At 40.6% G+C, this 18,228-nt stretch overlaps 2 protein-coding genes and 1 long non-coding RNA gene across 6 annotated transcripts in view; 2 read left to right on the top strand and 1 right to left on the bottom strand.

The window, feature by feature from the left end:
- Nucleotides 1–3,011: 3,011 nt before the first annotated feature.
- On the top strand, nucleotides 3,012–16,145 carry LOC105194558 (acidic leucine-rich nuclear phosphoprotein 32 family member A). The gene is made up of 8 exons (XM_026131071.2): nucleotides 3,012–3,564; nucleotides 11,778–11,921; nucleotides 12,115–12,234; nucleotides 12,319–12,431; nucleotides 12,514–12,617; nucleotides 12,772–12,845; nucleotides 13,067–13,154; nucleotides 13,408–16,145. The coding sequence occupies exons 1-8, from the start codon at nucleotides 3,517–3,519 to the stop codon at nucleotides 13,470–13,472; spliced, it is 756 nt and encodes a 251-aa protein (XP_025986856.1). The 5' UTR covers nucleotides 3,012–3,516; the 3' UTR covers nucleotides 13,473–16,145.
- LOC120356982 lies at nucleotides 10,734–11,500 on the bottom strand. The gene is made up of 2 exons (XR_005574188.1): nucleotides 10,959–11,500; nucleotides 10,734–10,878 (listed from the first exon to the last, which is right to left on the bottom strand). It is a non-coding gene; the product is annotated as an uncharacterized LOC120356982 (long non-coding RNA).
- Nucleotides 16,146–17,132: 987 nt separating the features above from the next.
- The window catches only part of LOC105197514 (amphiphysin), a 41,601-nt gene continuing 40,505 nt past the window's right edge, over nucleotides 17,133–18,228 (top strand). For 3 of the 4 annotated variants that reach the window (XM_011163933.3, XM_039446084.1, XM_011163931.3), the window contains exon 1: nucleotides 17,133–17,468. In XM_011163933.3, coding sequence (XP_011162235.1) covers nucleotides 17,400–17,468 — 69 coding nt within the window. In that variant the 5' untranslated portion in view covers nucleotides 17,133–17,399. The remainder of the gene's footprint in view (nucleotides 17,469–18,228) is intronic. The other variant, XM_011163932.3, reaches the window with a different exon arrangement.

Raw genomic sequence — 18,228 nt, 5'->3', positions numbered from 1 at the left:
ATGGTCATGTTTACATCTTGCAATTGGCAATTCGTAAATTTGATCAGCTGATTAAAATTAATTGGAGTTGGTGGTCCTTGAAAGATACGAAACATTCGGTTGCGAGAAATAAACCAATCACATTATTTTATATTCAGTTCTATGCACGCAGATTAACTGTAATTTCATTTTAACTTTATCTTTTTCTAATTGTTATATCTCGAAGGAGATAAAAATTAATTAATTAAACCGAGATTAATTAATATACATACACCGGTATTGTAGAAATAAATGATTGAATATCAGACGTTTCATTATCGGTCTAGGCGTTTGTATCTCACGCTCGCGATAATTTCATGTATAAATAATTCAGCCTTTAGGCAGTAGCGAATCAAGTAACCGAATTCGGAAAATTGTATCAGAGAGACACAATTGTATTGCGAGCGATTCTACCGAGATTGGCCGAGAGTTTCAATGTCAAACGAGCCGGGAACGTCGCGGCTTCAGCGCCGAGAAGGAGGACGCGACAGCGCAGCCACGGTTACAATCAATGAGCGCATATTGATCTCAACCTTTCGCCGGTGTCCGACACCCGCAGAGCGGCGGATCGCCACGAGCGTGTGGCGGCCGTATCGCACCGGAATCTTCCCGGCGGAGGCTCGGTCGGGCGCGCGCGACCGAGCTCCGCGGTCCGGTTCAAAGCCCGAAAGCTCGAACGCGAGTCGAACGGACGTCGTCACGCGAACGAGACAATCTCCACTTACTTGCCCACCGCCCGCGGAGTCCACGACTCCAGGCTCGACGAAAATTTTTGACGTGCGCGCGTCCGCACGCGAGCTCGCGTTTTGAACGCTGGAGATGCAAGCGAGAAACGGATATCGGTTTCGCTGGATGCATGCCTTTACCTAGCTAGAAACGATACGCGGTGCAAAATATGATAAGATTGCGCCTCTAATAATATTGACAGAAATTTGAGAATTCGAGTTCTGCTTGCGTTGGTATACCTGTCGCTACTCGCTGCTGCGTCTCCTTTTTTTACGCAAACCTATGAAATATTATGAAAGCAAAGTTTTTTATTACGTACGCAACTTGTTTATAATAATTCTTGCTGACGAATTGTGCATATGTAATTACGTTGAATGAGAGAGATAATTAATATATTTGTATAATAAATGACAAAATTATTGATTCTAATTCTGACAAGAATCTTATTCTAAAATCCATTTCCAATTTAAATTAGCTTTGATCTTAGTTTAGCTTACTTTTTATCTTTTTCTAATTCTAACCCAATGAGAAATGAAGATAGAATTAAAGTGGATTTCATCATCATTTCTCGCTGGGAAGAATTAAGTAAGTTTTTTTTAAAATGAAAGAAAATGTGGAAGATATTTGCTTTGATGAATAGACTCTTTCAAATAAACTCATTACATATGCTGATCGTTGATAATGCTTTCGAAATACGTGAGAACCGAATAAAATTAGAAATTAAAGTTGTAGAAGTATTAATTAAAAAATTTGAGAGATTATTCTAGGATATCTATTGTATTACACGTTCCATACTTTTTATAATTCACATATGAATATTGTATAATTAAATTAACAATCAAGTAATATGTAATCCGTACTTTTGCAAAACTTTTCTTTGCAATGGATACGATTATTCTGGAGAAAATATCAGAAATAATCATAGTGTTTCCAATAAGCTTCTAATGATTCTCATTAGAAATAATTAAGTTAGAGAAACATTTTCCAATAAATTTTTATTTTGAGTACTGCACTCCTAAATTTATATCAATTTAATAAAAGTGGCAATTAATTTATATCCTCCTTAAATATCACCTTAAATTGTATCGAAAATATCTAAGACTATATCTTTTTTATATAAAATTTTTTACTTAGTTTATTTTTTCTCACACTTATTTTTTCAATGTGCAGTCGTATATCATCAAAATAGCGATTGTTACGATAACTGTATGAAGTAATTATGGTAATGTTTGAAGCCATTAATGCATTCTATTGCCTACGAGTTAGGCATTCTCTAACCGGATACATTATATCTAATATTTGTATGTTATAATTGTTGAATCTGAAAAGAATTATCATAATTTGACAACTGCAACCAAACAGCTGTTATGGCTGTAAGTCTCTCCAACTTTGATCAATTAAAAAAAATCGACCAATTAAATATATGAATTGCTAATTGCAAAATCAAAAACTAATATTAATTTTTCTTATCCATCTTCTGCGAATAATAATTTGTTTCTGTATAAGTAATGCTTAATTACTTATACACTAATAAATTAAAATAATTAAAACATTAGGACAATTACACACACACATACACACACACACACACACACACACACACACATCTGATTAAAGTTATGAATTGCAATTACAAAATTTTTAACTGATCCTTAACATAATTTTTTAATTACTATATATTGTAATTATTAATTAAAAATATTAAATTTTACACAAATAAATTATAATCTCATTTATAATTTATTTATTATTATAAAAGCTACTATAATTGAAATTGATGAGACCAATTTTTAGTTTCATATATCAAAATTATTAAATGTAAGATTGGTTTTGAAAATTTTTTAGAATAACATATTTTCATCGCCTAGTGTTACATCGATCTAGAATATTAAAGCAGAATATTCCAAAAATATTAACAATGTTATCAACTTTTGTAGATTGTTAAATGTATAGGAGTCTTGAAATTGCAAATGATTTCTTGAATAGCGCTCGGTAACGCGACGCTACGCTACATCGTGGCCATGTTTAAACGCGCCAGAGTGTGGCGCGCTTCCGCCTTGGGTTCGACGCGACGGGCGACAGATGGCGCGCGGTGGCTGCGCCGACCGTTCGGATTGGCCGCTTCGAAAGTAGTGCCAGACATGTGTCTCGTTTCCCGCCTCCGGTGCGGCTTGTGTTGTGTTGCGTGTGGGGGGAGGAGGGGTGGGGTGCGCGCGGGCGAGGGGAGGGGACGAGAAGAGAGAGGAGAGGAGAGGAGGAGACACCGCGCCACACAAGTCCGGCGAGTCGGCGAGCGTAGAGACACGTAGAGACGCGGCGCGCGTAAGGGCTCTCTGCTGCAGACCGGAATCGAACCGCGGGTGTTGAAGGTGGTTTCTTCTCTGGCTCCTGTCTTGTTTTCCGAAGCACGCCACGGGGAAACGCGTGACGCACACGCACGTCAAGCGGCAGCACGCAGCGCACTGCAGCAACGTCGGGGTGGCATTTGCCGTCCGCGTACTGCCCGGTGACCGACCGTGTTGATTCGGCTGTGTCCGTCCGTCATATTATATCCCCGGCCCCGAGAGAGTGAGAGAGAGAGCAAGGTTGCTTGCACGTAGTTGGTGTTGCGACGCAGCGCGGAGAGGAGGAGACGGCAGCGGCAGCGGCGTTGGAGGAGGAGGAGGAGGAGGAGGAGGTGGAGGAGGAAGAAGAAGAGACGGACGGCGGACGATACGTGCGGAGCGGAGCAAGAACGAGGAGCGGATCGGGGACCGACTGTGTGTACCGGCCATGGAGAAGCGGATAGAGCTCGAGAAGCGGGGAAAGAAGCCCGGCGACGTAAGGCGACCCTCAGATTTCTTTTATTCTCTACCGCTCACCGCCTGTGCCACCAATCTTTATCTCCATCGTACACCACTTTCCTCTCCCTCCCCCGCGTGTGCGCGCGCGCGCGCGCGCGTCTATGCGTGTGTGTGTGTGTACGTGTACGCGTGTGTGCGTGTCCCTCTTCGACGTGCGGTCTCTCTGCGGACACTCCATGCTCTGTGTTTTCGCACGCGCCTCTTTATTACGCGGCGCGCGGGTGGACCAACGTGCGCTTCTAGCGGTATCTATGCGTCGCGAAATTTCAATCGTGCATCCCCTCCTCTGGTCCCCTCTTCCTCCCTCCCGCTCGTCATCAATCGCCCTGAGAGAGTCTCGCGTAATCACGATCACGTCGCGCGATCGCGTTAAACAGCGGCGTTCGTCGTGGCCGCGAAGGAAAGAGAGAGACAGAGAAAAGTAAAAGACAGAATCGCCGTGTTGCCTCGACGCTGAGGTGGCGACACAACAACCACGCACTCTCTAATGTGGCACACCGTCCTGGCACTTCCGTCTCTTTCTCTCTCGCTGTCTCTCTCGTCCTTTCTCATTCGCGTTTGTTTGAATTTTGTCCCGACGACGGCGACCGCGTGGTCGTCCCATCGTCGATTTCGTCGAGGGGGGGACGGCATATCCACGCACTGTCGATGCATGGCCGCGAACGAGCAACGGGCATGGCGCACTCCGCTGAAGAGACTCTCGTCCCCTCTCTCTTTCTCGCACTTTTATTCGCTCCCTCTCTCTCTCTCTCTCTCTCTCTCCATCTCATTCTCACGAATAAAAAATGAAACGTGGCTCGCGCGCGTTCCGCGTGCTATCCATATCCCGCGGGCTGCTCCATTTCTTCCCTTCCTTCCTTTCTTTCTTTCCGCTTGATTTGCCTCCGCGGCTACAACTACGCTTCATGTCGCTTTGTGTTGCTGTCGGCGGCGACCGCAGCGTGTCGGCCGAGACCAACGTGCAACCGCCACCAATCGTTGCCGCCTCCTCGCCCGCGGAAGTGATCCCACGGCGCGAGGTGATCCGCCGGCGTCCACACGTTTCTCGCGACGACGCGCGCGATTGCTCCGCCGAATTAAAATTGTACGAGGCTACCGTGCGCAACCCGTTGCTCTTCGCGCGTCCATCCGCCTGTCCCCTTCTCCCTTCCCCCTTTCTTTCTCTTTTATCCGCGCTGCGACGCGGAGAAATTTTGCTTCGCGTTTCGTTATGTCCGCGTGCACACGCACACATGCACGTACGCGTTACTATTTTTCCGGCGGCGTGGAAAGCGGGAAGAGGCACGCGCGTCTCGAAGACGCGCGACACCGGCCGTTTCCTCCGTGCCGCCGCCGCTCTCCATGTGATTAATGGTGGATTCTCGCCGCCGACGTCGTCGTCGTTGTCGGCCGACTTTACCGCGCGGAACGATTGATCGGGTGCTCGATTCGCCACCTCCTTCCGGACGATAGCATTGGCCGTAATATAAATGAAGACAGATCCGTTTTCTCTCTTTCAGCCGCTGCGCGGGAGAACCGCGCTGTTGCATTAATGAACTGGCAGCGTCCAAGTATATCGCGCAATACAATATTAAATGTAACGATAAACATGATATCGGCGTTACACCAACTTAGCACAGGCATACGTATGCCGAGCGCAATTATAATTTAAGATAAATACGTCGCGCGTGTGTGTATATATAATTGCAGCTCCGTGTGGAATCCTCCTTCCGGCGTTTATTAACACCCGCATACTTGACGTAACATACGCGAGTGGATTGACACCCAAGTTCCGAGATTGATTTAGAATCCAATTTCTCGCTTGTATTCAGTAGTAAAGGCAGACGAAATTTTTTTTTTTTTTTATATTTTGGGGGAAAAAGGTGCCGCGAAAATTTCCTGCGAACGCAGGCGTGAAATTGTTGATGAAACTTGCACGAGTGCTAAATTATGCGCTCGAATAAATGCCAATCTCAGGATACCCAATGTCCGAGAGCGAATGAATTACCTCGCGCCATTGTGTGAAAAATCGTGCCGCTGTTCCCGATTTAATTGTATCGCTTGTTCTCGTCTCTCTCTCGGAAATCAATCTGCTCAGATCGGTACGCCGAATTACGTAACCCGGTGATATATTCGCGACACATACCTACATGCGTACGTATATATGTTGTATCCATGATTTAAATGGCGCGAAACGAAAATCGTTGTGACGTCACATGGAGATGAGTTTAATTAGATTAAGCCCGTCTACGGGACGGACTATATTTTTAGAGCAAATTTGTAAAATGGAATCAATCGTGCGTATACCCGTTATTTTGTGTATGCGAGTGTCAATGGTAACGAAATGTAATTGAGAGGCAAGAGGAGGAGGAAGCGCCGATGCGGTGCCATAAATGTGATTAGAGTTAATCAGCGAAATACTTCGATAATGGGTTTTCCGCGGATTTCACCACGAACGAAACGCGTCAAATTCCCCATTAATGGTTACTACTGTGTCCATTAATTAAACCGTGACTGCGCAAAGAACCAAATAGTAATTGTCCCCTCCCCCTCCCCTCCCCTCCCAATTTTGTAGTAGATACGCGATACGTCCAAGTGGCGATTAATTAGAGATGACTTGTGAAATTTCAGAAAATTTATCGCACCGTGTTACCGGGTTGCTGATCGAATCGATTTACATAGGAAAATCATGAATAAGTAAGGTGTTCCATACGTTTCTCGAGTAAACTGTTTAACGAAACTTCGCCTCGGTAAATCGAAGTTGAACCATTACTTCGCCCCGTCTCATTATATCTAATTACTGTTTTCTTGAAAGCTCTCGTGAATTTTGCAATAATATCTCAATACTGACAGAAAAAAATTCCTTTTTTAATAACTATTTATTCATACTAATAAAGTATTTATTAAGTGTAAAAATATATTTAGTACAAGAACCATTAATTTAATTCAAGTATCATTTTTTCTTATAGAGTAAATATATTTATATACCATAAGTAAATATTTCAATAGTAAAATTTAGTAATTTTTGTCTCAGTGTAGTCCACGTAAATATTTCTGTGTACTTGGAAAAATGGAAGAAACTCCGAATATACTAAATGCAAGAATGCCTACAGATGATTAATTTTTTTTCAAGTATAAAAGTAAACATTTTTTTAATTGAAAATTTAGTATTCTCAATAGAATAAAAAATTATGCTAAATTTTTTAACGCAATTTAATCTAGAGATCCTTCTTTTATATTTTATAAAAATTCCACGTTCGAAATGTAACCCTTTGCAGCAAGTGCCTTGCACAAGAGCTCTCTTTTCCAAATGCATTCCTCGTGGCTATAATAAAAGTATGACATTGCTCAGTGATAATGATCGTTCCCGGGGATCTTTGCAATTTGCGACATCGATCGGCGTAAAAAGGCCGCAGCGAAATGAGGTGTTGCTTTTCCCAAGAGCGAGCGTCAAAACGTGTGTGTATCATGATCACGGACTGGAAGCTCGCAACGTTCTTAGTTCTAGTGGTTCAACATATCATAAACCTACTAACGGTGCTTCGTACTTTTGGTCAATCCAAAAATATCGACGTAAGCGTCGTCGCTTCGACAACTTAACACCTATTGACATTTTGTCATCGATGCATGTTAAAGAGCATAGGACATTCGCTGACGCGATGTCGATCGTGGCGACGCAGTTCGCGGAGAAAGTTTCTAATCAAAGCAGCGTTCCAGTTTGATATCGAGATGTACAGACGCTGATAAAATTTAAACAAATAACAGTCCAAGTAATTCTATCTGCTGGACCTTCTTGGACCTTCTACACGTAAATCGTGCTCGCTTTCTCCCTCTCTTGCGGTATGCCGCGTTTATCGCGATGAAAGAGAGATCGTTACGTGATATGCGTGAAGAATTAATGCGACATATGTTTACCCGATTAATGTATTTTTTAACATCGAGGCGTCGCCACCGATCCTCGTCGCGCGAAAAAGTGTGTTGCGCGCGCGTCCGCAGCGGCCGCGTTATGTAAATGAAACGGCGAGGCCTGCGTGCATGCGTGCGCGCGCGCCGCCATGAACGGAGCGCGTGCACGCGGCAACCTGGACGTCGCCATTGCGCATCGCGGCGTGGCGCCGGGATGCCACTCTCTTTCTCTCTCTCTCTCTTGCGCGTAGGACGCGCTGTGCGCCTCCGCAACAGCCGGGGACCTTCTTCCTGGCGTCGAGACGCGACGCCGACGTCGTCGTTGTCGTCGATGCGCGCGTCGCACTTCGTTCCCACGCGCGTGCGACGTATGCGCGTACGACGCACGCGTAGGCATGGAATCGCCCGTCGCGCCGCCGGCTGTTGTGTGGATCGCGTTCCGTGACGCGCCGCCAATCACCGCGTCGCCATCTTGACGAGTCCACTCCGCCGGCTGATCCGGCCAACCGGCCGCCGAGTGGCACGCGCGCGCATGCACGCCGCCGCGGATGAATATTTTTCCGCCGTGGCCGCGCGATGCAACGCTCGACGCGGCGCGACGTAACGTAACGTAACGTCACGTCACGTCACGTCGCAACGCCGAGCCGAATCAAGCTGCCTGCTCGGCCGATGTCAGCCGGCATCGCCCGACTTTCTTCAGGTGCATCGTCGCGTCCGCGTCTCTCCCTCTCCCTCTCCCTCTCTTTCTCTCTGTCTCTGTGCGCGCGTAGGCGTTCGCAGAGCCGTAGCTAGGGTGTGGCGTCTCGGCGGAGCAGTGACGACGCGACGTAAATTTTTGAGAAATAAATTTCTGTCGCGCGCTCCTTTCGAAACTTCGATTGAAATCATCTGCGTAAAACGCGTCCGTATTATACACAGAGTCATTAATGTCCTAACACTGCTGAATTTATGCGCACTTAAAGCGTACACGTTTCCACACGATAGGCGCTTAAATTCATGAGAGCTTGAAGCATTAATAACACTCCGCGTGTACATATATCTATAGTCACGTCGAGACGAATTACACACGGAACGTTCTGCGCAGTTGTTTTAAAATGAGAAAATAAAGGGGCCAAAGCTTGCCTCGATATCTTTACCGTTACACGTAATTGTTCCTAGATACATAAAATTTAAACGGCTGTCGAGTTACTAGTTGCAATCGCAAGGGCGGCCCTCACATATATTTACGACTCTGAAACTTCGCCTGCTCCGCGTTGACCACCCGCGTCGCGTTTGCAATGCATCTTGGACGCAACAGTGCCGTGTCGAGAGCAACTCCGGAGCACTCACGCGTGGCCCCGATATTTTCAACATTCTGGCGACGCGGTCGAAGGAGGCTCTACGTTTAAATTTGACTTTACATCGCGTGAACTTGGACGCGAATGCGGAAGGGCGTATCTTACACAGTGATTTAGCGCGGGGAGCGGGAGAAGGAGGGAGGTGATGAAAATATTCTTTGGCCACGACAATAATAAAACCGCGTAGTTACGTAATCACGTGATTGCAAAGCATATCTGTCTTCGTTGCGGAAAATCATGCGGCAATTTTACATTTCGAAATGTTCGGAGAATCCGATTGCGACGTGAAGGGAGCGTCCTCCTTGGTTTCCTTGATCCGTGACTGCCATTGATCCATTCCTATGACACTTCGTGACGTTACCACTGTGATCGGTGCAACACGGGGTAGATGTATGCATAGCCAATCCGCCGGCAGATTGGTCGCACGGAGTATGCGAGACATTTAAGCGAAGAGCACAGGAAAAGTTGCGTACATTGAAAGAAAAGTTTGTTGAAAAGCCAAAATATTTAGTCCGACGTTCAACTAAATATTGAATTGCTTCAGGTGATTCTTAATTAAAAACTTTTAACGGTTGACGCGAATAAATTATACTTTCTTTTTTATGCAATTGAGTAATTGTTGAATCATTTCAATATTTAGTTAAACGTATTGAACTAAATATTTTAGTTTTTCAACAAATTTTCTAAATGTAATTCAATTGAAAATTAAATTGGAGATAAATTCTAACTTATGAAGAAGCTACGAAAGCCAACGCAAGTTAATGTAATTCTCAAAGCTTTTTTACGAGGTGTTTAAATTTTTATTCTTTTAAGCCTGTTTTTTTTTATTTTTGTTTGTTTTAAATCGGAGAATTCCGATGAACTTCTTATTACACTTGCTCATGAAATTTAATTCTTGTTTTCTGAAAGAATCCGCGCATTAAGATACAGTTTAGCGAAGAGAATATGAATTATTCCCAAAAATCTATACACTGAGAAAAAAGTTATTAACTAAATTTTTTAGCTTGATAAAATTTTTTTAATTGAAGTCAAATTTATATATTTTACTTAAATACATAAAATACTTGAACTTCAGTTTAACCATTTATATATTTAACTGCATATATATTTAATTTAAATACGTAAATGTTTGAACTGAAAAAATTCAATCAAGTAGAAAAATTTAGTCAAATTAACAGTTTTTTTCTTAGCATACGAAATTTATAAAAACAAAATTTTTAAGAAAAAATATGGATGCTTTATAAATCATTTCTTTGAGTATCGATCATTACCTACCATTAATCCTTAGTGGTTCAACCAAAAATTTGAAAATTCAAAAAAATTTCAATTTTTAATTATTCTGCTTTAAATTTGGATACATACAGAAAAATGAAAAATATTTCGGGTGAAAAAATTGTGAAATTGTATTATATTCTGGAATGTTGGAAGAGTGTATCAAAATTTTTTCAGATTTTTTAGAGCTTAAAAACGTCTTTTTCAAAAACACCGTCAGGTATCAATAATAAGATTAGAGTAGAAAAGAAACGTAAATACGTTGGACCACGAAGGTTAATATCAACCATTTTTAATTGATAAGAAAAAATTCTGTTAGTTTCTAACGATAGATAAGATACGCAATAATGGTAGATAAGATAAAACTAAATATAAAATAGCTTTTAAAACTGCCTTGCATAAAAATAACGACGTAATGTACGAATAACAAATACACAATTTATTTTTCTATATTTTTATTTATCAAACGTCGTATCTACAGATTATACTTAACGATTACCAATTCATCAGTGCAAAGCGTGACATATCCATAACATATCAATGTTCTGTCAGCTCGATCTGATTGTATCTACATCATCAGAAAAGTAAATGCCCCGGCATATCGTAGCGAAATATCTTTAACGCTATTTGCGCGAAAACATCGGCGCAATCGCAATGTAAAAAGACGTGCAAACACGTGGCACAATGGCGTGGCGACATTAGTAGATCGATGTGCGAGCGGATCAAAAATCTGTTTCCCTTCACCTTCGACAAATTCCTAATCCACGACGTCAGTAACGCCCGGCGGCTGTGTCGCTCTTTAAAATTCAAAAGATAAAATCCCATTGAGCGTCGCTGATAGAAACGAGTGCGTGTCAACGGCTATATAACACCTTACCTCGTTACATCATGGACGCAATAACGTAATATAGAGGCATCAATACTTCCGGCACCGAGGCATCCGGTATCGATGATGACCACCCTTCATCCCTCTCTCCCTCCCCCTCTCTTTCTTCTCCCCAAACCCACCTCTCGTACTCGGCGTCGCGTGCCGCAGTCCGTGCTTGTCGCTCACCGGCTTTTCCGACGCCGCTAAACAAGACGCAGCATGCACTCCGCTTACCGTCACGCTGCTCTCCCCTCGCCCCATCACCGCCCTTCATCTTCCTCGCCCTTTCCCCGCCGCTGCCCCGCACCTTCTCTGTCGTCCTCCTATCCGGTCCCGCTCTCACCCTCTAGCTTTTCTCTTTCTCCGATCAATAAAATAGCCCATCTCCCGCGAAAGCTTATCGCTTGTTTGAATTTTAGCGGAGGACGACTTTTTCGACCGCAAGCGCGCCCATCGCCACGGCCCTTCGCCCGTCCGCGTCCTTCCGAACGAGAAACGTGCGCGATTCCGCGGCCGCGCGAATATGATTTCACGAATCGATGATCGACACTCGCTCCAAAACGCAATGGATCCAAAAATCATTTATAAATTAGGAAATATCAGTCTCGATGTAATCATTATTATTCTTTGTCAGCTATATGTTTTAAGGAGGACGCGCGTAGTTTTGTTTTTGGAGTTGATATTAATCTAAAAATTGTACGTTGCAATATAATTTTTTCAGCATGCTGCGATTTAGCTAACATCGCATGAAACCTGTTTTTAATATTTATATAACTTTCTTTGTTTATTAACTACTCATAAATAATAACATTTACGCGCATGTTACAGATCAAAGAACTTGTTCTTGATAATTGCCGGAGTACGCAAATTGTGGGTCTGACAAATGAATTCAGCGCCCTGGAATCATTAAGTCTTATCAACGTGGGTCTTACCAGTCTAAAAGGCTTCCCAAAGTTGTCCAGTCTTAAAAAGGTATATATATATATATACATTTGCTTATCGCAGAAAGTTTATTCAAGACACTTATTAAACTACCAATGAAAAATAATGTATATATAAATATTAAAAAATGCGCGATTTAGTGAAATAATGATAATTGTCCTTATCGCGCAGACAAATTTTCCTTTGTATTTCGCAAGTACAAAATTGTCTTTGTGTTGTGCAGTTGGAGTTGAGCGACAATCGGATTTCGGGCGGTTTAAATCTGCTCGATTCAAGCCCCAAATTGACTCATCTGAATCTGAGCGGAAATAAGATCAAAGATCTCGATACGCTACAACCGTTGGTAAGTACTTTATTTGTTACAAAAAGTTGAACTTCTACCTATCGCCAAATAAAATCGCTAATGCAAACTTCTTCCGTATTTCAGAAAGAGTTTAAGAACCTGAAGAGTCTTGATCTGTTCAACAATGAAGTGACAAACATGGATAACTATAGGGAGAAGGTCTTCAATCTTATTCCCAGTCTACGATATCTTGACGGGTATGAAATTATTTACTAGGTTTGCTTTGTTACCTCATTTATTTTCTCAAAGCAGCTGATCATGTTTTGTCTGTGAATTCAGATATGACGCCGATGATTGCGAAGTCGACAGCGAAGGGGAGGATGATGAAGTTAACGGAAACGAAGATGGAGAAGGAGGTGGCAATGAAGAGGACAGTGAAGAAGGTTAGTTCGAGAGCCTGATTATGTGATAATTTTAAAGAAAAATTTATTAAGTAGAGATATTTATTATGATGAGATATTAATATAATAATAAAAAATAATTATATCAATGTGCATATAATCAATAGTGATGAATATTATACATATTGAAATATAGTTTCAGATGAAGAAGATGAGGATTTCCTAGATGACGATCCAGGACTAGACATTTTCAACAAGGACAAGCTTGTGGTAAGTTTAATTTACTTCATTTTTAAGTAATTCATAGAATTAAAAGCGTGTTTAACATGAAAAAGCATACTCGATGGAATGATATTTATAGAAATTTTTACTAGTTAGGTACTTATTATTTACAATGTAACCATAAAAATGTATAAGTTATTTACATAGCATTATACGTGATCTAATAACATTTAATGAGATATATTAAAAATAAATATATTGGACTATAGGAGAGTGATGAAGAAGATTATATGGGAGAAGAAGAAGAGGAGGAGGATGATGATGATAATGAAGATGATGAGCAGGAAGAAGAAGAAGGTATGATTTTCAAAAATCTATATTATGTTTATTTTTATCTTTAGACTATTAAAACTTAATAAGAGACTTGAAATATTAAAGCTCAATAATAGCTTACGAGTATAGAGGATAAATATTCAAATATCGAAATTCTTTTAATAACGTGATATTTTTATCATAAATTTATGAAATTATAAATATTTTTTATCCATTTATTGCACACTTGTTAGTAATCTTCTTCTTTATACAATGGAACCGATTATATTTTGTGCAGAAGAGTCTCCTGTTCGAGGAAAGAAAAGAAAAATTGATGATGTGGGGGAGAACTTGAACGCTTAAGATGGAAGGGGCTGTCTCTGATACTGTTGAATGAGAGAGTGTAAAATTCGTATAAATAATAACAATAATTGCGACACCGAGTGAACAGCTGGGAATCAAACTAATCGACCGACCAATGACAGACTACAGTTAGTGATATGAATTTATCAGTAAATCATTGACTGCGAGAAAATCGTCTGTGTAACAACAAAAGATTTATCGTACGATAGAAGCGGAACGTGAAATGCATGGAAGAAAACTGGGAAGGAAACAGATATTGATGGCATAAAAATAGGACTGCATTCCAGCTGGACACAGCACAGTTTTAGTTATACTAACGATATTTTATATAGAGTATATAGAGTTAGAGTATTAGTGGTGTTGCATAAAGTGGAAGAAAGATCGAGGAGAGAAAGAGAAATAAAAAGCGAGAGTGAGAGTGCGCGAAAGGGATGAAAGAGGGATAGATTACGGGGATGTAGCGAAGTTTTACACTTGAAGGAGCATCTTGTCTGTTAGCTCCAGTCGGCCAAAGGCTGGTCACGCTGGAATGCGGTCATCGTTAATCAGTAATAAGGTTACATAAGTTACATTTTAAATACATTATTATTGTACCGTGAATAAGTATAGAGTAAACAAGGAACAACTTTTGTACAGGTTTACACCATACATCGAGGTGCATTATATGCCTCTGTGATTTTTGGGACAGAAAATAAAGAGAGAGAAATATATGTTACTCGTATATTCGATGAGGGTGGGATGGAGATTATAGGAGAAATAAAACAAAAAAATAGGACGGTCACTATGATGCTAGCGAATTGTGCGCGTTCTCCGCGAGAACGTTCTACATTACGGAGATGTTTGATATCAACAAGAGACGGATAGCGAATAGAAAATATCGTAATATTTATATTATTGTTTTCAATCGCGTGATTCCGACAACAGAAGAGAGACGAGAGGGAGTTAGATCGTTTATATCTAATCTAAATATACGTGGAACACACGAAATTCTCCGGTACATCTCGATCGACGTGTCGAGCATTGCACGTGTAAACGCGGACCCAGTGTTATCCTAACTTTTTTCTAATAAGTTTTAAGTTCCAGATATTCTATATACAACGGCGATTAGCCGCCCGGCGCATGGCTGTTAGGATTATTGTTATTTACTCTCGGGCATTGCGTAAATGTTGTGCTCTGTTATAACGTAAAAGAATTTGATTATTACGATTTACGATATTCTCCCACTTTTGAAGATAATTGTACAGTTGTATACTTTTTTTTTCCTTTTTTTTTTTATATGTATATGTATATAAGGCATCACAGATTTATCGTATTTTCTTTTATCTATATGTATATTGTTCAAATATGAGGTTAATATTCTTTAATAGAACAAAATAAACGAGACAGTAAATATCAAGAAGTACTTTTGTTTTAATGGAAGTTTAATATTATTCAATTCTTTAAATATTTGATATTGAAAATTAAACAATTGACGAATGAGTTTCCATTAAAATGAAAAAAATGAAATATTTAATATTTTAAACTAAAGGAAGATACGATAATTCTAGGACATCCTGTGTATGCCAAAGTATAAAGAATAAATTATATTGATTGATAATGTGATTAATTTTTCTATATAACCGCAGTAGGCCTCAGTCTTTGGAACGAATTACTAAGGAAAGAAAAGTCAACATCGTGTGCGTCAAACAATTTTAACCTTTAATTTCTGTCTCTGAAGTTACCATTGCGCTGATACATTTCGTGATGAATAATGAAGTGCGAAGTTGAGAGGTAATGTGAAGATTTATCAATATATTATGATTAATATTAAATTACGAGTATGATTTTAAGAAACAAAATATTTACACTTGCGCTTTCGCACTTTTGAATTGTACTAAAGTCAGAAAGGCAAAATTAGATTTAGGGCAAGAACAAAAAAATGTGAGAGACACATTTAACGAGATAGGCGCAAGATAAAGGGACTTGCAGGATGGATCAGACGATGTAGTTAATGGTGAGACTGCGACGAGTAGACTGGGACAGGGACAACCAATTAACTACGTAATCGTGTGAGAATGGATGGGAGTTTAGTGACAAGTAAGAATGCGGAGAGAAAGAGAGAAAGGATCGGTTTTATAAGAAAAAAAAGAATAAAAAAAATAATTACGCGGTAGTATCGAGAGGACCTGGCGCCTCCTTGTCGCCAGTTTGGTTATGGCCTTATCCAATTTTTCCAAGACTAAAAGCAAATTTATATTAGGTACAATGAGTATATGTGAACATGTACAGGTCCAAATCTGTAAATTTCCAATCTGCAATTTGTAATTGCGGCTCGCGCGGAAGCGTTTATTAAGCGTTAAATTATAAATATAATTAAGAATTTAAATTATAAATAATTGAAAACACATTCCGCGCGCCCCGCGAGACACGTGTGTACTAAACACATACACATACACACATAAGACACACGTAAACACACTTTTGTCAATTGCGATTTTGGATAGACCATTTAAGTAAGGGGAAAAAATGAAAATTTGTCTATCACCTTCTATTATCAGATATATTACATCTGTGTATTGTCTGTCCGTTCCGTTGTTAAAATGGATTTTTATCATAACGTTTGTTTATTTCAAGCAATCCTCATCACACAAAATAAGAAAAAATAATTTATTAATAAAACCATTTACAAATCAACGATGGTGTATCCGATATATGTATTGACAAGTGAACCTAGCTTTTGCACTTGTTTTTTTTTATTGCGCTCTCGTTATTAATACAAATGTCTTTGTTTTTTTTTTCGTATAAGTTATTTTTAGATAATTTTTCAAGAAGTATCTTTTATATATTTATTCGAACTCGCCGATCATCTTAACTAACGAGCTTTTGTCTCGCTGTATATCAAACGGATATACCATTAGATATAAGTAAAAGTATATATATATATATATATATATATATATATATATATATATATAATGGAAATAACGATATTTTTAAGGAAGAATATTTCGTAATTGATCTGTAATTTGTTTCTAATTATAACTATATTGATTCTAAATTTAGCAATGTATCCTATAAAGTACATACAACATGGATTTTCTCGCGTAGATTTATTATTTTTAGTTATATTCCTTGAAACTTAAAAATCTAGATCAAATTCCTTTTTCTTATTTCTCTATCTCTAATCTTTTGTATTGTAAATACTAGCATTTGTCTAGTCGCAAGTAAATCGCTAGGAATTAAATTAGGCCTTAGAAAAAATTGCGGATCGAATTATTAATTCAAAATAGATTTTCGAGTTTTAAATTTAAAAATTATTCAATCTCAAGGTTTGAACGTTAGTCAAAAAATTTGATCAAAAATAATTTATTCTCAACGAACAGCAGTATACAAGGTATCTCGAAATTCCCGAATCAAAATACTATAGCAGAGATTCTAGACAAATCAAGTAATATAGTATTTTGGTTCACGAATTGTGCTCTGTATATTTGTCATATTTTAGGTACGAAAATTAAATCCGAGTTCGGAGGCAAATATACCTTGAAAGAAAACTCACATTTCAATCTCTACGTGTGATCAGAATTTTTGATCAGGCGAAAATTTTAATCGTTGCGAGTTTGAAGCTTTGAAACACCCGCGCGGCGGTCGGCGCACGCCAATATGGCCGCCCGCGGCTTTGCGCCTGCGCGACGGCCGGCACGCACACCAACATGGCCGCCGGTGCATGGATAACACGGGTCTGCGACCGTTCGTGCGCCACCGTGCTCTCAGTCCCTCTCGGCGTCTCGACACGAGCGTTTTGGTTTCGCGAATCGGTGCGCCGCTGCCTCCCCCTCCTGCGCAAAGCTGCGAGTCGTCGTTGCGTCGACAAGTTGAGAGAGTTTTAAGTGCTTCGCCTCTCCTGCCTCCGGGACACCGGCACTCCGCAACCGACGCTACGGGAACATCATGGCCGAGAGCAAGGGCGCGTTAATCGCGAAAACAGTACAAAAACACGCGGGCAGGGCGAAAGAGAAGGTAAGTGCATGTTTCTCTATCTCTGTCTATTCAAACAGGTCGCTCTCCTCTCGGGCACTCGCGTTCACGAATGATTCCGACTCGTCCTCGTGAAATAGAAATTAACGCGTGAATCTGTGACCGAAGTTGACCATAACCTCCGTGACGTGACTTCCCGACTGGACGCCGCAACATACTTGCTTACATCGGGGTTAACGTTTCGCGTCACCGCTGCATGACAGTTGCATCGCGCCTCGCAATTAAATGCCGTTCGGATCGCGAATGAGCGCTGCTCCGGAAAGCACCTGCGATTTCCCTACCGATATGAGATATATTTCTGCGATCTCGCGAGAGAGATAAGAAAAACGCACGTCAATCTCTGTACAATCGCGGTTTTTGCACGTTCGACTTGTGACACGGAAACGGTGCGTTCGCGAGATCTCGTCACTACATGTCAATCGGATATATTCTGTCGTTTGCATAGAATCGCCTTGACGTGCAATACTGCACGCTGCAATACTGATGAGCGGTTTTATGAAGTCGCTCATTAATATTGTAAAAAAACTGCATAAAAAAGTGCCTAAGTAAAAAAATTCAACGAACAAACAATAAGGCCGAGATTCGTATCGTGAGTTTCGACTAATGCCGAAAAAAATAAACAACCTCGTCCTTGCGAGATTATACATATACAAGATGATTCCCAAGTGTAAATATTTAAAGGGATATTTCTTGACCTATTCTATGAAGAAAAGGTCTTATAAACATATATATCGTAAAGTGT

This window comes from Solenopsis invicta, chromosome 2, assembly GCF_016802725.1.
Source record: "Solenopsis invicta isolate M01_SB chromosome 2, UNIL_Sinv_3.0, whole genome shotgun sequence".
Taxonomy (NCBI): domain Eukaryota; kingdom Metazoa; phylum Arthropoda; class Insecta; order Hymenoptera; family Formicidae; genus Solenopsis; species Solenopsis invicta.
The sequence above is the reverse complement of the archived record's forward strand: the minus strand, read 5'-3'. Positions and strand labels throughout refer to the sequence as shown.